The 22,162-nt window shown below is 43.4% G+C and overlaps 1 protein-coding gene across 2 annotated transcripts in view; it reads left to right on the forward strand.

Moving 5' to 3' along the window:
- LOC123760925 (alpha-mannosidase 2C1) overlaps nt 1-22,162 on the forward strand; it is a 53,000-nt gene that overhangs the window by 13,427 nt on the left and 17,411 nt on the right. Inside the window, exons 7-12 of one of the 2 annotated variants that reach the window (XM_069329524.1) lie at nt 304-505; nt 3,887-4,014; nt 5,883-6,012; nt 11,346-11,494; nt 14,711-14,866; nt 21,325-21,442. In XM_069329524.1, coding sequence (XP_069185625.1) covers nt 304-505; nt 3,887-4,014; nt 5,883-6,012; nt 11,346-11,494; nt 14,711-14,866; nt 21,325-21,442 — 883 coding nt within the window. The remainder of the gene's footprint in view (nt 1-303; nt 506-3,886; nt 4,015-5,882; nt 6,013-11,345; nt 11,495-14,710; nt 14,867-21,324; nt 21,443-22,162) is intronic. The other variant, XM_069329532.1, reaches the window with a different exon arrangement.

Consider the following 22,162-nt stretch of genomic DNA (forward strand, 5'->3'; position numbering starts at 1 on the left):
CCAGCCTCTGACCAGGTCTCCTGGTTGGTCGTCTGGTCAACCAGGCTGTTGGACATGGCTGCTCGCAGCCTGACTTATGAATCACAGCCAGGTTGATTGGGTAAAATACCTTCCCATACAGTTTTGTCATGTTTTTGTTGTAAATTGTTACCAAGTGATGTAACACCCGGCAACAATTAAATGCTTAGTTTAAAAGATTAAAAGCGATAGATTAAATGCTCAACTCCATAGACATGACAAGCACTCTTAATTAATGTCATATTTTGTTGCATTTTGTTAATTTTTACTGCTTTATATTTTCAGTTTAGCTAGCAAGATTGCAGATACGTTTTTCTCAAATGGTAATGGTGCCAGGGCCCACACACTGGCACTCATTGGCAATTGCCACATTGACTCTGCATGGCTGTGGCCCTATTCTGAGGCAAAGAGGAAGTGTGCTCGGTCCTGGGTATCAACTTTGGCTCTAATAGAAGAGTATCCTGAAATGAAATTTGCCTGTTCGCAGGTATGTGTTTAATTTAGGTAATTGTGAGCCATTTATATAAGAACAAGAGCATGTGTTCTAATGTTTTACAGTAATGTTGTAACTGCTTTTTAAGTGCTAGGACATTGATAGTCAAACTACGCTTTAGAAAATGAAGAAACGACAATGTTTCGATCCTTCCTTCCTGGACCATTATCTTCTTATCTTGAGGTTATCTTGAGATGATTTCGGGGCTTTAGTGTCCCCGCGGTCCGGTCCTCGACCAGGCCTCCACCCCCAGGAAGCAGCCCATGACAGCTTACTAACACCCAGGTACCTATTTTACTGCTAAGTGACAGGGGCATACTGCTAGAATCCACTCAGTAAAACATCTAAACTATTGGGACCGACTAAAGAGCCTAAAACTGTACTCCCTTGAGCGCAGGCGGGAGAGGTACATAATAATTTACACGTGGAAAATATTAGAGGGGCTGGTCCCAAACCTGCACACAGAAATAACATCACATGAGACCAGAAGACATGGCAGGATGTGCAGAATACCCCCGTTGAAAAACAGAGGTGCAACTGGTACTCTGAGAGAGAACTCTATCAATATCAGAGGTCCGAGACTGTTCAACACGCTTCCACTACACATAAGGGGCATAACTGGCCGACCCCTCACAGTGTTCAAGAGAGAACTGGATAAGCACCTCCAAAGGATACCTGATCAACCAGGCTGTGACTCGTACGTCAGGCTGCGAGCAGCCGCGTCCAACAGCCTGGTTGATCAGTCCGGCAACCAGGAGGCCTGGTCGACGACCGGGCCGCGGGGACGCTAAGCCCCGGAAGCACCTCAAGGTAACCTCAAGGTAGGGTGAAAGAAAGTCTACCCATTGTTTCTCGCCGGCGCCCGGGATCGAACCCGGGACCACAGGATCACAAGTCCAGTGTGCTGTCCGCTCGGCCGACTGCCTCTTGATAAATTATCAAGTGATGTAATGGAAAGAGAGTGAGGGGAAGAGAGTGAGATGAAAGATGGGATGAATGAAAAAGAAAGATGAAGACAAGAATAAGATGAAACATAAGAATACGATTGTTTTCTTCATATAGGACTCTGATGTCACCTTGATCTTAAGCATCGTGGCAAATCTTATCTTAAGTCAGCACATTTGTGGCACCGTGTTGTGTAAATTAATAAACATCTCCAGTTAGCACCTCTGTTCTTTAATAGAATTAAAGAGACTTGATTATCTGTACCTAATTACAGTATCCAAATCTATGTATGGTTTTGATGAAGTCCAATTAAGTTCAAGTTATCAACCATCATCCAGTTTTATGGATGATGGTTGATAAGTTGAGGATTGCTGGAAAAATGAGAGATCATAGGCAAATCTTCAGCTTATTTGGTTTTACATCAGAGATAAATATAACATTGAAACTACAATCAAATTAAAATTTATAATTATTTAAAAAATAATTAGGCAGTAATTGATTATTCAAAATGCATTTCAGTGGAATCTACTTTCTCCAACAGGAATTTACTTATTAACTATTGAGTAAGAGTGACCACTTATTTTTTGTCATAAAAATCAAGTGTTGAATGTAATGAAATGCACCTTTCTGACAGGTCCTTCAGCTCCACCTCGATGTGCTCTTTGTTACTGTCTTAACTGTCCTATAGCATTTCTGTCCTCCTCTCAGGTATTTTGGCTGAAATCCCTTCGACTTTGTGGGAAAAATGAGTGGGTTGTTATTCCTTGGATTCTCGATAGAGGTATTGTCTGTACTTCATAATCCGAATCATGTGGGGCCCCTCACCCATTTGACTGCCAAATTTCTTACTAGGCATGTCCAAAAATGATTAAATTTGCCAGTTTTTGTATTGCTGTTTACTTGAAAAATGATGCATATAATGTTTTAACCCAAATTCCTATTCTGGTTAAAAAGTCGAGAATTTGAATGCGATTTCATTTGGGCTCCCCGAAGATTCGGGTTATTGGAAATTGGATTATTGAGGTCCTACATTGGTGGTTCTGGCGTTCCAATTCTTTCTGAAAGCATTCGACTCTCCTCCCTCTTGCTACCTTTGGGCAGTATGGTACAGTATCTTTACTCATCCAGTGTTGGGAGATCTTGGCAAGGCTGTTCTTGTCAGCTCTATGGTGGATGCTCCCGGTGAGGTAAGGGAATGTCAGCGTACCCTTCCCTGCTTCCCATTGTATAATCTTTTGAAAATGACTACTGTATTATTTGGGGAGTCAGAGACACTTTGACTATTTGCTTGTGACTATTATTTTTGCTCCCGTTTCCTGGCCTGGGTTGATTGCATTGTTTTGTGGTTGGCTCTCTTCCTATATTTAAAGACAAAAACACCAAGTCAATGTTTAGGGGACTTCCAAAAAGACACTCTTGTTCCTTTTTGTTGTCCTGAGGTTTTGGTTCCCAGGCTGACAGGGACAGCTTTCTGGTACTCTGCTGATGCTGGCTTACTAATAAGCTTGAGCAAAGGCTTGAATTACACCTGTGTGATGTAATGTAGGTAGGTTCAGTTCCAAGCCATAAAGGAACTAACAAGATGCCACTCGGAAAGGAGGTACAGTATATTATTGCACTCAGTATTGTGTATTTTCAGTAATCAAATCAAATCAAATCAAATGTTTATTTAGGTAAAGCTCATACATACAAGGGATGATACAGATTTTGATGGATTTATAGATAGAGCTAGTACATACAATGCCTAAAGCCACTATTACGCAAAGCGTTTCGGGGAGAAAAACACTAAAGACTAAAACTTAATACTAATTGAGATTAAAGTATAAAATGTGATGAGAAAAATAAAAAAATAAAAAAGGGGGGAACATGGCAGGAAAACAGCAAAAATATAATTTAGTCGACAAGCAGCATTGTTTAAAAATAACAGACATGGATTGACATTATAGGGGTAAGGTAGGTTACAGGGAGTTAATTAGGTAGTGCTTAGTTTTTGTCTTAAACTGGTTGAGAGAGGTACAGCCTTTAACATGGTTGGGAAGGTCATTCCACTTTCTGGGTCCCTTGATTTGTAGAGCATTTCTAGTTTGATTAAGTCGTACTCTTGGAATATCAAAAAAGTATTTGTTTCTGGTGTGGTGCTCATGGGTTCTGTTACAACCTTCAATGAAGCTTTTAAGGTCAGGATTGGCATTACAGTTCAGTGTTTCATGTGGATACTTTGAGTTTCAGCATCATCTATTGATAACAGTGGTAACACTTCAAAACCTGGCTGCATTATGCTGCCTAACAAATGGTAAAATGTAATATAATATACCCTACAGTCAATGTTCACCACAAAAAACATGGATATAAATATATAGATAATTTATACATTATGGAAAAAAAATTTCTCTTATTTGCCTTTTGGATAACTAGTTTCTTCTTTTATAGGCTCAGCAATTTTCATGGATTAAGAATCATTATCCAGCAGTATTTAAGAAGATCCAATCTCAAGTTTCAGCAGGGAGCTTCATTCCGGTTGGTGGAACCTGGGTTGAAATGGATGGCTTGATCCCTAGGTACGTATAACCACTCCGCTAAGCTTGGGTTTTATATTCAAATGTTTTATTTATTATTTTACCGGCCATGTTTGTCATGCCGCTTTCAAACCCATGGTTTATGAAGCTCCTCTTCTGGCTAAGGAAGAGGAATCTGACTAAGTTGTTCATGGTGCCCAGGGCTTCATCTCTACTGACTTTGAGACACAAAATTGGTGGTTTTACGACGGTTCCTCCCAATCATCCTCAAGATTTTTTCTGCTGTATTTTGAATTATAGCATTGTCTTAGTATTTATGGCTTCAGTGGGGAGGGAATTCCATGGTTCATTACCCCGTGTATGATTATGCATCCATCTTTGTTTGTCCTATAATGGTGGTTGGTGAGCATGAATCTGTTGCTCCTTGTGTGAAACGTGTCCAACCTTCCCAAATCGTGGTTTGGTTTAACATCTTCAAACTTGTTTAGTATTTTAAGTTTTGACGTGATTAATCATGTTGTTGTTGTCTTATTTGCCGAATTTTTATTTCAGAGTTAACAGCCCTTTCTTAGTATGAGGGTTGATATAACAATGGTGTAATTTTGCTCTGAACTAAACATTTACCAATGATAATGTCTTTTTGTAGGTAAGATTTCAATGTTTGGGTACAACATTTCAGGTGGGGGCACACATGGGATTTGTAAAGTTTGATGATCACATTCTTTTCCTTGAAGACACTTGCTCATTTTCTTATTGCTTAGAGTTTGGCTTTTCTAAAAGGGCTTTTCTCGGTGGCTTCCCAAGCAACCCACCGTGTAACCTCCAAACCTTGGGTACACTATCAGGCTCTAATGAATTATGAGCATCTACCGGTGACCAGGCCTGCTTTGCTGGCAGGGCTTGCTGTTGCTTTGCAGCCCTGGTCGGGCTCAGGTGCCCCGCTGCTTTCATCTTGGACATTGGGCTCTGGGTTGTGCTGGCTTGTTTACTTTTTGGCCACCTCTTGTCTCTCTATTTCCCGTAGGTCCAGGCCACCCTAAGGTGTGTGCCTCGCCTCATCGTTCCCTCTCCTGGTGGCATCCCTTGGGGTAGTTTCAGCCCGCGAAAATTCTTTCTCTGAGGCTGGGGGGAGGGGGTGGTTGCTGGAGCCTCTGTAAGGGTTGCTTTCTCTAGGCCTAGATTAGAGATAGTTGTACTTGGGATTATGCTATATTCAGGCTGCTTGGAGCCATTGATGCTCGTTCAAATGGAGTCTTTGTCAATGTTGGTGGGAGTGGTACTAACCAGCTGTCAGATAAAACAAGCTTTGTACATAGTTTGCATCAGGGTTGCAGGTGTTATCCATGCAGTTGTTTGTTTTGGTGTCTTCTTTTCTGGTAGTCTTTCCTTTGGTACTGTTGTGATCTTGTATCCCCAGACCCCCCCCCCCCTCCCCCATGCCTCTATTGAAGGGGGCCAAATTTTGGTTCAACTCCCATGATCTTCTTGAGGTTATCTTGAGATGATTTCGGGGCTTTTTAGTGTCCCCGCGGCCCGGTCCTTGACCAGGCCTCCACCCCCAGGAAGCAGCCTGTGACAGCTGACTAACACCCAGGTACCTATTTTACTGCTAGGTAACAGGGGCATAGGGTGAAAGAAACTCTGCCCATTGTTTCTCGCCGGCGCCTGGGATCGAACCCAGGACCACAGGATCACAAGTCCAGCGTGCTGTCCGCTCGGCCGACCGACTCCGACCGGCTGATTGGTTAAGACTTGGTGTGGTACCCGAGGTTTTGAAGGTTTCAGGTGGGTTAGCTTGTGGAGCCACCAAGGGAATCTCTCACAGTAAAGTTTTTTTTTAGTTCTACACAGAAGTTACTTTTCCACATTCTTGTTTTGCATTACAATACTTAGCTCATTTTTATTTCCAGTGGGGAATCATTTATGCGCCAATTCCTGTATGGACAGTTGTTCTTCCAAAAGGAGTTTGGAATCCTGTGCAAAGAATTTTGGCTGCCTGACACTTTTGGCTATTCTGCCCAGTTCCCTCAGATATGTAAGGTCAGAAGCTCTTCAAACTATTTTTCTTTTATCACTTTGATGTGTATTAAATTAGGTTTTTATTTTAAATAACATTTGCCTGTTTTCTGATATATATTTGGAGAATGCAGCTTCACATTATATGAAACTTATAACCCTTATATGTGGTCAAACAATGAAGCTTCCTGTTGATAATGGGCAGTATAATTCTTATGTCTGTATAATACAACAAGAAGTAAAAGTAGAATCTTGAAAGAATTGGCCCCAAAAAAGCTGATTGCTAGAGTTCCTTTTATATACTGGAAGGCCTCCTCAATATCTCCCTGTAGCTCTGTGCTGGTATAGCCCAGCTTTAAATTAAGAAGTGCACAAGACCCATGTAAACCTATTGGAAGCCTGGACCAGAATCTTCTCAAAACCAAAGAAAACCCTGCCAGAAGATTAGCATAAACTAAAGCTAGTGAGTGAAGAAAATAAGGAAATCTGTGGCAACCTCGACAAATGATCGTTACCACAGGCAAACAACTGTAACTTTAATGCTGCTGGAACATAGTACCACAAAGGGGTATTGCTATGGTTCTGGGGTGATCCCCTTTAGCAGGTTCTTATGCACTGGTAACCCACTGTCAATTCCATCTCATCAGATGTCTATAGCTATTTTACAGCCTGTTGGAGCAGGGACCAAGCTCCCACATCCCCTCACAGAGGCCAGGATACCAAGTGTGTCATAAGATGCCACACATCGAGGGTGAACCCTGCAAATAAAGTCGAGAGACAAAACAAACTCGTCAAAGTACAGTACTAGAGTAGCTAAAAGAGAGTAACAAGATCTTAACACAATCAGAGAAATGTTTGGAATGAATCGGTACCAAACAAAAATGAAAAATCAGCGTAAATAACTAGCAGCCTGCCACTGCTTGGCTCTGCATGCTATCACCAGTTGCCTCACTATCAGCTGGTGACCATATTTATTTTGCCAAGTGCCTGGATTTTCAGTTTTTTTTTCTGGAGCCTTTTTTTGTCTTTGGGAGTCCCTGAAACTAGCACTAAGACAGCTTCACACACATGATTCACATCAACCCTAGGAGTCCTTAATACCTTACTGGAGACCAGAACCAGAACCTGGCCCACTCAAAGAGGCACATGGAGCAGAAGATTGTTACAATTACCCTTACCAAGGAAACATCAGGAAGTATGTGAAGCAAAACAAACCACTGCAAACAAATTACTCTATAACATATCCAATCATTAGTCAGTTTGAACTCCTTTTAGTTACAGCTGACCACTGCTAGGTGGCAGCACCATTGGGAGCTGCTGGCTGCCATGTCAACACACCTCGGTCCTTTCACTGATGTCCACCTGCATGGACCACTCCTTGAGTTGCCAGCCTTAGCAACTCCCAACTTAATTTTGATAGTTGTTGGGTATCCTTAGGACTTTGTCCTGTTGCTGGAGCCATTTGTTTGGTATTGTTCAATTTTTAGTGTCAGCTTCATGTGCATATCTTTATAAGCCTCACTTCTTGTGTGGACTTTGGAAACCGTTCACTTTAAGTTCACGAGCTTAGGCAGCCCTTCCCGAACCACTCGTTTAGTGATGTCTCTGCTCTGACAGTAGAGTGCTTTCTCTGATGGGTTCAAGAGTTTGTTCCATGGAGGCAGGCCTACTGTGCAGGGTGACTTGTCGTTTACACTGCAAGAGTCACTGACTCCTCGGCAAGTCTCTGAGGTTTGTTAATTAAGGGGTTTACGTGTTTGTCCATACGGTGCATTGCTGATACCCTTTGTTCCCACTTTTATCCTGAAGGCTGCTTTTGGTGTCAGTTCTTTTAGCAAGCATCCCTAGGGGTTGGGTGGTCTGCTTCAGGCCATGGCAAGTCAGGTCTTTGATGTAGTTCATTATAGTTCACTGCTAAGCCCATCGCTCTCACTACTCGTTAGTTTGAGGGATGTCCTTTGGTATTCCTATAAACAAATGCTCATTTGTACCTTCTCTCACTGCTGTCTGTTGAGTGGGTATTGCCCCTCTATCCCAGACCTGAGATGTTTGGATTCACTGTCCCTTTATTTCAGTTAAAGCCTCCGTCTTTTGGTTTTTGTTTATTTTATATTGTATTGACGAGGCTCCACAGGTGGTGACCACTTTGGGATCATTTGCATGTGACCTAGAGTTGGCCCACTTATGTGTCTGAGGTTTTGGAATTGGTGGTTTATATTGCTGCTGTTTTTGCTGCTGTTCCTTCATTTGTCCATCTTGCATGGTTAGCCATACCCCTTGCACCCACCCTCCCTTGCTTCAGGCACCAGAATATTTGAGGGTTTCAGATTCCTAGCTAAAATTAGCTTTGGGTGTAGCTCGGTTTTCTCCAAGAATCCTTCCTTCCATATTGATGCTGGAGACAGTCGAGTTGTTGCTTCCTGCCAAGGATTTATAGTCGTATTTTCTCCGGAGGGAAATATTTGGATTGGATCATCTTAGAGTTTTGGAGATGCCTTCCTGTCTGTTCATGTGTCAGGCATGGAACTTGGCTCTGCTGAAGAGTCTTCATGTTGGGCCTCCTGGGCAGGAGAGGAGCCTGAGGTGGGTCCCTGGGTGTCCTTTAACATTTCATGGTTTCCTGGTCCTCTATTTCTTTAAGCTTGGGGAAAGGGCCTTTTCCCTATCTTCCTTTGATGTTTGAGCTTGATCCTCTGCTGCTCCTTCCCAGTATACTGTTAGTGTCCTCAAATACACCATGTATCAGAAGGATTCCTTCTTTCTGTCTTTGGTTAAGTAGGTCTTTTTCAGTTCCTTCTGTTGGTACAGGACTTGGTTTCCCTCATGGACCCAGCCTATAGTTTTTGCTGTACCTGGGCACTTGAGTAGTGAGTGATGTGCTCCATCCCATGGGCAACTGCCTAGGCTCTTTGCGGCCTTGGCTGCAGAAATGCATGCTATCCGTGGTCGATTTACAGCCATTCTGTGCATCTGGGCTGTGATTGAGCTGTTCTCTGACCAGCTCCTGGGTGGCCTGGATGCTTTGACCTCATTACCAAGTGTTTCTGCAGTTCTGGCTTTGGCGGCTTTGCCTTTGCTTCGAGAAATTGTGGCAGACAAAAAGTCTGCCTGGCAGACTTTTTGTTGCCCCATCGTGCAAGCAGTGTATGCCATATTTGCTCAGGTTTTAAATTTGGCTTGATCTCTAGCACTTTTGTCTGCCTTCCTCTTTTTGTCCCTAGTTTTTCCCTGGAGGCTTTTTCTATGGTGCTTTCACCCATAGCTTCTGCCTTTTTCAGTAAGTCAGGTTCTCTTGCAGAGAGGTTCTGTCCCTGCTGATCAGAGGTGGTTAGTTGGGATAGGCTACTGGCGGAGCCTCATTGTCAGGCCTCGGCACTACTTCCATAATTTTCCTCTTCTAGTCAGCTTTGTTCTTGTGTGTCGCGAAAAGGTGCTTCCACTTGGTGAGAAGACGATTGCCTCTGACTGATATGATAGGAACTGGAGACAAACCCCCATTTAAGGTTCAGTGCATCCTTGAACTTCATCCATGTTTTATTTTGCCTGGACTTTTTGAGTGGTTTCATACCTTGATTTTTCAGTATCTCTGATTCCCATACCGTCCTTGTCTTTTTGAGCAAATCATACTCTACATACATCTCGGGGTCCTGTTATGATGGGGACGTGTTGGAGTTCTAGTGACTAAGCTCCGGGAAGATATTAAGGGATCATGCAGCAAGGTGCATTTTATTACGTTTGATCTATTATTTTACAACTTTCCTTCCTAATGGTGCCATTGGCAGGAGTAGTTAATTTTCCAAACATTGCTGTAACAAAAATGGTAATTAATTTTTTTTCTAGCCCCATAAGGACCCAAGAAAGGGTTGCAATAGAAGTGTAGCAGTGAAAGCATTATGCAAATTACCAGAAATTACCATATGCTGTACAGTACAATCTCGTTTCAACAAACTATATGGGGGCCAACCTCAATTCGTTACAATGAGGGATTCATTGCAACTGGAGAAGCCTGTAGGATACATTTTTCACGCACACGGCTGATTTGACTTAGCGAATTTTTAATTTCAACCTATATACAGTACAGTATATGATTTGACTTTGCAAAATTTTAATTTCGACCTATAATATAGATAACTACCAAATAAAAATGTCTGCAAAAAATTTGATCACATCTAGCTTATTTCTCACATTTTCACCCTCAAAACTAATTTTCAAAAGGGAGCAAGGCCATATCCGAGTGAACAAAAAACCTTGCTAATGAAATAAAAACAAATCATAAAATTTGACTTTAAATATCCTCAATAGCTTTAGCAAGGCTCCAACTGTTTCTTGTAACATTGAGTTATCTACAAAAATCTAAACCATGATTCGTAGCCATATTAATAGAGTTAATAGAGGTTATGGTCTCTGCTGCTTTGCATCAGCTGCCCTCCTTAGAAAACCACCATTGAATGTAATGAAACGCCAATTTCTGGATGAGCCCCGGAGGCTCCCTCTCCCAGGGTGTCGACATGTTCCATCATCATAGAACTGAGGGTGGTGCGGGCTGGCTGACCTGGCCTGCCTCCCTCCTCCCTCCCAAATGAGTGTGGGGGAAGGGGGGGGGGCAAACTAGCTTGCACTAACTAATTTTTAAAAAATTTGGTTGTTTGTATTCATTGTAATGGGGGAGGATTCTTTTGGCATTTTTGAAGCTACAGTTTCATTTTATCCATGCAGTACTGTAGTCTGGAGAGGAGAGGCCACTCCAGATCAACAACCAGAGTGCAACTCCATAGTCTCCCGAGACTGATGGATGCCTGCTACTGTAGTCTGTTCTGTTCCTCCTTCCCTGGTGGTGGCAATTATGATTAAATGTAAAGAGAACATAGGTCATTGCTCCCTGTGCCTCCCTGAGGGAGCCAGGTTCTGGCTCGTGGTCCTCAGTAGGCCAATAGAACACTGCGACTGATGACACTTAGTAGTTTGGCACCAAATCAATATGATAGCTTCAGAGAGCCTCTTGGACTCGCCTAGAAATTGGCATTTCATACATTCAATGCTGGTTTTATTGGCAGCTTAACTTTACCAATTCTATTAATATATATTAATGTGTTATGTAGACCAAACCACACACTAGAAATTGAAGAGACTACATTTTGGTCCATCGTAAACCATTATCAAGTTGACCATTATCACAATCGACTTGATAATGGTCCAGGATAGACCGAAACGTCATCATCTCTTCAATTTCTAGTGTGTGGTTTGGTCAACATTTTTCAGCACTGTTATTGTGACTTTTCATCTGTAATATTTTATGTATATTGAAACTTTTGTCTGATTTGCCATAAAATATTAATTGGTGTTTAATTTTTTTTCAGCAATTTAGCATTGACTACTTTTTAACACAGAAGTTGAGTTGGAGTCTGGTAAATAAATTCCCTCACCACAACTTCCTGTGGGAGGGACTCGATGGCACCACTGTCCTCGCTCACTTTCCTCCTGGCGACTCCTACGAGATGAATGTCAAGTATGTAAATACATAATGGGGTGACCTCATTTTTATTTAGTTACTATAGCCTGTTTTGAGAAATAAATGATGGATATATATTGCCTTGTGTGGATGTGCATAATTCTGTACTGAAAGGTAAGCTATATATCTGTCAGTGTTTATTTAAGTGTGCAAATGTAAAATATTACATTTTGTCACTGTATGCTGAACATTTATTGTGGCTGTTTACTCAAAAATGTATTATAAGATAGCTGGGGGAGGTTATCTTGAGGTTATCTTGAGATGATTTCGGGGCTTTAGTGTCCCCGCGGCCCGGTCCTCGACCAGGCCTCCACCCCCAGGAAGCAGCCCGTGACAGCTGACTAACACCCAGGTACCTATTTTACTGCTAGGTAACAGGGGCATAGGGTGAAAGAAACTCTGCCCATTGTTTCTCGCCGGCACCTGGGATCGAACCCAGGACCACAGGATCACAAGTCCAGCGTGCTGTCCGCTCGGCCGACCGGCTCCCAGGGTTGGGAGGGAGGGTTTTAATTTTGCACAGATTCTCATTAGGCATCTTTGGTAGGATACCGTATGGTTTTGTCATTTCCTTTCTGATCACAGGCCACTTGGTTGCTTCCTTAATCCTTACATTGTGCATGCAGGAAGCTTTACCTGTATGCACAAGAAAAAAATTATTTTGCTTTCCAAATATTGGTAAAATGCATTCTTGATCATGAGAAAATTAAAGTTAAAAGTTACTTCCTTTGCTGGTAGTGAAGTGATGAAGTCTCAATGATGGCATAAAATCTCTATTACTCACGAAGCAAACTCTGGAAGAGGGGTCGCTCCCGGAGTGTGGGGTTGCCATGTGCCCTTATTTTTTTTTTTTTATTGCATTTGAAATGTTTTTAAAATCTTTCATTGCAGTTATATATTGGGCCATCATTAGTGGAATTTATATGACAAAGCATGTAGAACAACACTAGACATAGATGTTCCTAATGATGTTCTACATGTTTGTCCGTGTTGCTAACATGTGCACTGCAATATATTGTTAGAACAACAGAACGTACCATTTTCCTGTCATCACATTGTATACAAACATTATGTATAATTACATGTTTATGCACAGTTACGAACCACTAAGCAGTTCTGGTGGGTAGTTACCTAAGTGTAATTGCCTAAGTACACTATAATTATCTAAGTGTAGTTACAGGATGAGAGCTATGGTCGTGGTGTCCCGTCTTCCCAGCACTCTTTGTTGTGTAACGTTTTGAAACTACTGATGGTTTTCTCCTCCACCACCTTCTCACTTAGCTTGTTCCAACTGTCTACCACTCTACTTGTGAAAGTGAATTTTCTTATATTTCTTCGGCAGTTTTATTTAGTTAGCTTAAATCTGTGACCTCTTGTTCTTGAAGTTCCAGGTCTCAGGAATTCTTCCCTATCAATTTAGGTGATTCTTGTTACTATTTTGTACATAGTGAATCATATCCCCTCTTTTTCTTCTATCTTTAATTTTGTCGTATTTAATGCCTCTAACCTCTTCGCGTAGCTCTTGTCTTCCAGTTCTGGGAGCCACTGAGATTCCATTGCATGATGTGTACACACACACACACACACACACACACCAAATTGCAGCTATTTTCACCTAAATGTGCTTGCTTGCAGGGGGTTGAGCTTTGGTTCTTTGGTTTTGCCTCTCAGCTGTCAATAAATGGTATAAAGATTCCTGAGCCTATTGGGCTCTTATCTTCAACTGAGCCCTACTTATAAAAGGAAAGCAACATGTAAAAGATCTGGGAATTACGATGTCTGACGACCTGACATTAAATTAACATAACCGAGCAAATATATCGACGGCCAGGAAAATGATAGAATGGATTATGATAACGTTCAAATCCAGAGACCCCACAGCAATGCTAATACTATTTAAATCACCGGTGCCATCCCATCTTGAGTATTGCTCGGTACTCGCTTCTCCTTTCAGAGCAGGAGAGATCTCTGAATTAGAGGGAATATAGAGTATATATGGTACGCATAGAAACAATGAATCATCTAAATTATTGGGACCATCTCAAAACTCTCAAAATGTATTCTTTGGAAAGGAGACGAGAATGGTATCAAATAATATATACAGTACTTGGAACATTCTTGAAGGCCAGTTCCCAAATTTGCACAGTAGAATAACAACATACTGGAATGAAAGATACGGAAGGAAATGCAGAATAGAACCAGTGAAGAGTAGGCACAGTCAGAGAACACTGTCTGAACATCAGTGGTCCACAGCTGTTCAACACCCTCCTAACAAGCATTAGAAATATTGCTGGAACAAAGGTGGCTGTATTCAAGAGGCACTTAGATACGTTCTTGCAAAAAGTGGCGGACCAACCAGGCTGTAGTGGATGTGTGAGCCTGTGGGCCACTCCAAGCAACAGCCTGTTGGATCAAGCTATCACAAGTCGAGCCTGATCTCAGGCTGGGCTCAGCAGTAAAAGAACTCCTAGAACCATCTCCAGGTATGCTCCAAATATGGAGCACTGCAGGAAGTGAGATTATCCTCTCTGCAGGAAGTGATAAAGCATCAACCAGAAAAGTCATTGCACCCCCAGGGATACCCCAAGGTATACACCCACGAATTGACTTGGACATGTAATATATATAGAAAGTCCTGCCACCTCCGTCAACAATCCAAACGTAGTAGTTCCCAGAGGTATCTCAACACTCCTCCTTTTCCTTTCCATTAGAGCCTGCTAATCCCTGGCCTGAAGCCTTTTCGAGACCCAACTCAACAGGTAAGGCAGAAAAGGCGAATAAACACAGAGAAGGCAAGTAGACCTGCCCTCTGGTGGCAGACCAAGAGGCACTATATGGGGAAAGAGCGAATTTTGGTAAAGTGTACAATACAAAGCTCAAACTTTCTACGTGCAGAACAACGGGATGTTTTTAATCGTAAGCAAGAGTAATCAAGGAAGGAAATATTGTAGACTTGCAAACAGTACTTGAATGTGTGTATCCATAAACAGAAGTAGTATTTAATAAGTGGGAGAGAAGGGTCAGTTTTAATTTTTTCCCCTCCTATTGGCTGACCAGATTTAACCCCTGAATTTTAATTACATTAAAATTTACCATTTTTAATTACGTTAAAATTCAGGGGTTAAATCTGACCAGCACATAGTTATATTCTTGTTAGTGTTAGTTATTGATGCAAGTTACTTTTTAAATAACAAGAGTTTTTATATCAACTAGAGTTGGAGAAGCTATGCGGAGTGTCAAGAACCTTCAAGATAAGGGTCGGGTTAGCACTTCAGCCTTCTTGTACGGATATGGTGATGGTGGAGGCGGACCAACCAGGGAGATGCTGGAGCGTGCACATAGGTTGAAGGATGTGGATGGCTGTCCAAGGTTTGTTTCTATTCAGTCTTTTTTTAAGATAATTAAAGACTTCATAATTTTATAATTTTAGGTATGAATTACCGGTAGATTACTATGCATAGATTTCCAGAGTGATGTCCGTAACAATACAAAATACAATACTGTACAGTACATAAAATAATTATCGTATAGCTGTATTCACGTAAGAAAATAAGTTACCCACAAACATTGTGGTTATCTTGAGGTTATCTTGAGATGATTTCGGGGCATTTTAGTGTCCCCGCGGCCCGGTCCTCGACCAGGCCTCCACCCCCAGGAAGCAGCCCGTGACAGCTGACTAACACCCAGGTACCTATTTTACTGCTAGGTAACAGGGGCATAGGGTGAAAGAAGCTCTGCCCATTGTTTCTCGCCGGTGCCTGGGATCGAACCCAGGACCACAGGATCACAAGCCCAGCGTGCTGTCCGCTCGACCGACCGGCTCCCCCGGTGGTGCTCGGAAGCCCCGCATTATTTCAATTACACGAGCAGTTTTGCACTGTTCTACTGCATGTTGTTCTTCTAAAATTTAATATTTGTTCCATATAATTTCTACTTTAGATTTAATTTCTCACTTAGAAAATCATTATTATTCATTGACAATACTAAAACTTATTTGGCTAAGGAATACTGTAACATAATATACTAGTCACACTTACCTTGTTTAATGCAGGGGATGCATTTTTGAAAAATGTGGAGCATTAACCAAGTCAGTGCTGTAAGGGGCTCGTTGTAGCATGGCTCTTATGGAGATGTGTTCACTGTTATGTACATTATGACAGCTATCCTCTCTTGTAGGCTTTTCCTCGTTACATTTTGCACGGCCTTTATGTGTATTTAGGTATAAGGATAACTTAAATTGATCATAAGGCTTTAAATATCAGTGAGTAGGGGGTTCACTTTTTTGTGACTTAGTTTCTGCAGTAATGGCACATAAACCTCTCTGCAATATATGCTGTAAAGAGGTATATTATGGTATGGTATTGAAGGTAAGTTAAAGGAAACACCCCTGATAAAATGCTGTACTGTATATATATATAATTATAGGACAAAATATGAAATAGAATAATAAATATTCTGCACAAGACAGATAAAACACAATACTGTACTGTTCTTTCATTGAGTAATTATATATTGTATATGCACACTGGGGAAACACATTATGAACACAGGTAATGCAGATGTAAATAGTATTATACTGGAATGGGCAAAATCTCTAAATTCTCAAAAGAATATATCTTTCTTTCAAATTCTCGAAAGAATTCATGGCTTCTCATACCTCGCAAATTCAAAATAGTTACCCCTGGGCTAATATGTAACTGGCAAGGCAAGACGAGATTTACTATTTTTCTGGGGGGAGCCCCTATGGCTCCCCGGAGCTTACTCGGCTGAAATGCTAATGTCAGACTTTGGCATCAGTCATGTGTATGGAATTCTGTGGGCCTACAGGGGACCACGAACCAGAACCTGGCTCTCTCAGAGAGGCATGGGGAGCAAATGGCCTATAGACACCCCTGTGTGGTTGGAAGTATTCTATGTCTGCCATCAACCGGGTCAGGCATCCAGAAGGGTAAGCATCCCAAAACAAACCCCTATTCTGGTGAAAATATTGCTACCAAAAGCCGAACAAGTGGATAGAACTCCCCCTAAAAGAAACGAGCAAATGAGCATGACGTCACACATCGCCGCACCGCGGTCTGCGCAGCTCCCCCCTCCCCGGGAGGGGGAAGGGGGAGCCCCAGACCCCCCACGCTGGCTATCTACCCTTCAGTTCTAAGGCTGATGTTAGAGGTGGAGGTTGTGTGCTTGGCTCCAGTGATTCCAGCGCTGTGCTTTGCGTGTGGTGGCTGTTTTCCAGGGATGCGAAAGCCAGGAGTTATTCTACAGTACTCGGGCTGCATGCGCTTAGGGTTATCGTCCCTAGGTGCCCTGTAAGTACTGCCCTTGGAGCTTGGGGTTGCCTTCTACAAGTTCCTCGGGACCTGCCTCTGCTGGGCCGTTTTACTGCTCGGTTTTTCGACTGCCCTTTGGATACTTGGGGTTTTTATGTTCCTTGTTTACCTTAGGGTAAGAGGCCGTTTTGCACTGGTGCGGGGCGCAGGGTACTGTGCAGCTAGTTGTCACCATTCACAGTTGCTGACTCTGTTCCTTGGGGTGCGCTGTCCTCTTGCGTTTTTTATTTTTGTTTTTTTTTGCCTTGTGGGGGGGGGGGGCCGGCCTTGTTTTCCCCTTTTTTTTGTGCCTGACCTGCACACAGTTCTTTTCGGGTGGTGCCCCCTGGTAGGTCCCCGTGAGTGTACATGTCTCTGGGGGTTCAGCTTTAGAAAGTTGCTCAGTAATTGTGGGCGCCGGTTAGCAGTACCCTGCCTGGGTTTACCTGGACATGAGTTACGTTAAGTGCTCAGGACCTTGGGAAACCCCTTGGGGGCGCGTGGGTCTGATGGAAGTGTCCTCGGAGCCCCCCTCGCTTCGTGCGAGTTCGAGGGTTGCTCAGTTCCCTTGATTCAGGGTGACCCTCACCGGTTTTTGCCTCCGTCACGCTGCCTGTTGGGTCGGAGACACTTTCAACGCGAAGCCCTGCGAGATCTGTTGCTGGTGACTCAGGTTACCCAGTCTCATGATGTTCTATGGATACAGGCGGCGCAGGTATTGCATGTGCACTTTAGGTTGTTGCAACGCGATAGGTTTGTTGCTCACCCGGATGCCCCGAGGCTGCCTCGTTTTGCCTATAGGGACATGGGCTTGGGGGTGGGGGTCGCTTCGACCTTGGTTCAGTCCGCACCCCCTCAACCTTCCCTTGTTGTGGTTCATTCTGGCTCTCTTCCCCCTGCTTCTGGCTCCGAAATGTCTGAGGGTTTCGGAGTCGGGCCAGGGTTAGATGGTCTAGAGTCTCGAGCGGTCTCGGGGGATGCCCCTTCCAGTGTAGCAACGGGGGCATTCGAGTCCAATCTCCCTGCCGAAGCCTCTGGGTCTGACCAGTGGGCCCCCTTCTCTTCAGCTTTCTCGGCTGCGCCGGCCTTTTCTTTAGGGGACGGTGCTCTGGTGGACGACTCGGCCCTGGGTCCCGTAGATGGGGGGATCCTGGGGCTGGAGAGGAGCTGACTTGGGGGCCTTGGGCCCCGCTGGACCCCACCTGGGTTTTTCTACCCTCAGAGCGGGGCTTATTGTTACAAGGAGGGGGGTTCTCTTTTCCTCCCCTCTGCGTACGAGTAGGATTTGGTGTCTGCTCCTCCCTGGGTTCGGTTCCGGGTTCCCTCGGGTGCATCAATTCCATCTTTCCAGAGGTTTTCGGCTTCCTGCATCCAACCGTTTGCGGTGCAGGCAGCCCTGGTGGCTTACCTCCTGCGTGACCTGAATTATGCCTCGGTGATGGATCCGTCGTCTTTCAGGTTTGGGACTTCGTTCTCTTTCTGGGTCTGTTACGAGGTTCTGGAGTCATCCTGGCTGGCGAACTGTACTGTCTTTGCTTTGGAGGCTTGGCACTTCTGTCATTCTTGCACGCTTGAGTGGTGCGAGTTTATCATCATCTCTATGGTGATCAGGTGGCTTCCTTGTTGGTCCTTCAGGGGTCCTGGCGGGGAGTTCCTCCTGGACGGCGCTTGTGGGGGCGCTGGTGGCTTCCTTGTTGGTCTCCCACCTGCGTGCTTCGTCTTGGAGGTGGTGTGTAATTCCTGGCGGTCCTTCTGGTTTTCCTATCACTGCGAAGGGTCCTTTGGTCTCTGATAGGGTTGTTTTGTCTTTCCCTTTGGGGTTGTTCCGGGACTGTCGTTTGGTACCATGTACTGTTACCTCGTCTTCGATGGTGCTGGCTGAGCTATGTCAATAGGCCATTCTACCTCTTTGCACTTACTTCATTACACACAGAAATCACAATAGTGTGATGCATCAAATGAACAAATCCACAAGGGCCATGACGAGGATTCGAACCTATGTCCAAGAACATCCCAGATGCTTCCTAAATCGACTGAGCTACGACATGGCATAAGAATTGCAACCAAAAATTCTACTGAATTTACTTGGATCCTGCAGCCTCTCCGAGACATAAACCCGGATTTTACAGTTTCCCCCATGCACTCAACCTATGTCAATAGGCTGTTCTACCTCTTCGCCCACTCGAGTGCATGGGGGAATTGTGTAAAATCCTGGTTTGTGTCTCGGAGAGGCTGCAGGATCCAAGTAAATTCAGTAGAATTTCTGGTTGCAATTCTTATACCATGTCGTAGCTCAGTCGATTAAGGCAGCGTCTGGGATGCTCTCGGACGTAGATTCGAATCCTCGCCACAGCCCTTGTGGATTCGTTCAACTCCAAACACTTTGATGCCAGAAAGTTATACATATCCATTCAGCCTGGATTGCTCTGGGGAGCCTCCGGGACTCGCCCAGAAAATGCCGTTTAATTACACTCAACGCTGGGTTTATGACATAAACAGAAGGAATAGAATTCATTATTAATTTTCACATGGCAGATAACAGCAGTAGGACGGGTTCAGTAACTGCAAACATAGATTAACATTTAGGAAGTAATGTGTGTTACATAGTTTTATCAGGTGGTTGTTAGTTTCTTCTCTAAAGTGGTTGAAGAAGGAACAGTCTTTGATGTGATTAGGGAGGTCATTCCAAATTCTGGTACCCTTGATTTGCAGGCCATTTTTTACTTTGGTTAAGTTGCACTCTTGGAATATCAAATGGATAATTGTTTCCAGTGAGGTGCCCATATATTCTGTTACAGCCCTCTAGGAAGTATTAAAGTTCGGGATTACCTTTGCAGTTCAGAGTTTTATATACAGTATACTTGAGAGAATATATATATATATAGACTTAATATCTAACATATTCAAAGATTTAAGTAAACATCCAAGGTGCTGTCTGGGGCTTGAGTTTGTTCTGATTGTTGATTTGTGTTCAGTAACTAGAGGTCAGATATAATTTTGGGTAGTAGAACCCCTGGCACAGACATTATAGGTGAAATAAAAATAGACGAGCGAGTAATAAAGCATTACCATGAGAGATCGAGATACATAGTATAGTACAGTGTCTGATTTTAGAAAGAATGCCAACTGTTTTAGAATTTTTTTAGCCATATTTTGTATATGGCACTTGCAGATGAGGAGTCACAATAACGTGGCTGAAATATGTTGACCAGACCACACGCTAGAAAGTGAAGACTACAACGTTTTGGTCCGTCCTGGACCATTCTCAAGTCGATTGTGACTTGAGAATCGACTTGAGAATGGTCCAGGACGGACCGAAACGTCCTCGTCCCTTCACTTTGTAGTGTGTGGTTTGGTCAGTATATGGCACCTGAAACTGAACTTATCAATGACATAGCTCTACCGTATTAACATCAGCTATATAGCACTTTAGCACAACAAATAAAACATAGTATTTCCTGGCTATTTCGTACAACATTCATTAAGGTGAGAGAATTTTCCCAGGCCACGGTAACATGGCATGCTTCCCCACTTGGCAATAGACTCGGATCCTCACTATGACCAGTTATCGGTTAATTATAAATTCTTTGACGTTCTCCTGGAACACAACCTTTGAACTTGCTCATCATTCACTTCAAGTACCACACAACCATATTGTACCTGAAGACTAAACCCACACACCGGAATTATGAGGCGACAAACTTGATAATGGTCCAGGACTAACTGAAATGTCGTCGCCGCCTCATCTTCTGGTGGGTGGTTTAGTCTTTGTATCTTCAGCCACGTTATTGTGACTCATCATCTGCATATTGTACCTGAACATTGACATGTTTGGAACAACCACTCTTCCACACAAGGTTTACTTTTATTAGAGCAGCATCTTTATCTGTTTCTTACATGCTAACCATAACATTCCTGACATCGTAACTATGTAAACCAACTAAAACTGTACATTAATATATAAATACATATTGCAGACACTTGTATTCTTTGCATGGAAATGGATGTGTACCTGTGTTAAAGTTTGGCAGAAATAAACTTGTATTAGTTGGTGGGATTGTGTGGGGGATGAGAATGTATAGGGGAAGTGGGAGTACATGTGGGAGGATATGCATGCATGTGGAAGGGAGGAGCGGGTGGGACATCGTGCAGTGGTATCCAACAGTGTGTTTGACAAAACCATCAATCAGAAGGGGCATGGCATCACTAAATTTCAGAACTGCCTCATGGGAGGTATTCAGCCAACTCAACAGCTGTGTGAACAAGTAAAGTATATGTCTGATATGAATGCATTCCCAAACATCACTCTCTCTCTGTTCACCTTCCCCATGCACTAGCCAGCCACCCTGCAATCTAGTTAGCAAGCCAGCTATCCTCTAGCCAGCTGATGGTCACCCAACATTACCCCACTCTAGTAGTAATAGTTTAAATGATAATTAAATATAAGTGTACTCACTGAATATATTGTCTATTTAGGGCTGTTTAACCAAACAATATTCCAAATTATATTTTGAACAGGATGGAGCACATGTCTCCCACTAGTTTCTTTGAGCGTCTTGAGGCTGAAAAACAGAATCTGTGTTGCTGGGTCGGTGAGCTGTTCCTCGAGCTTCATAACGGCACTTACACTTCACAGGTAACTGGGCCTCCTCATTCTGCAGTTGGTTTTTACATGTTGTATTGAGTACATCATTTCCCAGCTCTTCTACGAATATGTTAATATGTTACGTATAATCAGCCCAAACCATGCCATAATTACACTTGTATTATCCACATACTTTTTGGGGGGGGGGGCTTATTCTTTCACATTCATGACCTCCAAGATTCTGTCTTTACTTTTTGCTATACAGTTGGTCATTTGCCTGTAATCATTTTTTTTTTCCTGTGGGAAGCCCCTTCGGCTCCCTGGAGCTATCGGGCTAATATACAAATTCATTAGACCAGGACATTAGTCATAGGAGTTCAGCCTACTGGGGACCACGAGCCAGAACCTGGCCTCCTCAAAGAGGCACAGGGAGCAATGGCCCTGGAAAACCCCCGTGGTTGGGGGTTTTCCTTATCTGCCATCGACCGGGGTTAGGCACCCAGAAAGGTAGGCATAACAAAACAAACTCCACATGGTAAAAAAATTGCAACCGAAAACCGAACAGAGAGGCAGAACTCCCTCCAATCCCATGAAAACTTGCAAACAAGCAAACGTCACACCCCACCGCCATGCCACTCGTCCGCCCAGGTTTCCCCCATCTGCAGGAAGGAGAGGGGAAGCCCCGAACCCCCATCGCCAGCGACCCAGCTATTCCAGTATGTTGGCTACCTTGAGGTGCTTCTTCCTTGAGGTACTTCCGGGGCTTAGCGT

The sequence above is a fragment of the Procambarus clarkii genome, chromosome 3 (assembly GCF_040958095.1).
Source record: "Procambarus clarkii isolate CNS0578487 chromosome 3, FALCON_Pclarkii_2.0, whole genome shotgun sequence".
Lineage (NCBI taxonomy): Eukaryota > Metazoa > Arthropoda > Malacostraca > Decapoda > Cambaridae > Procambarus > Procambarus clarkii.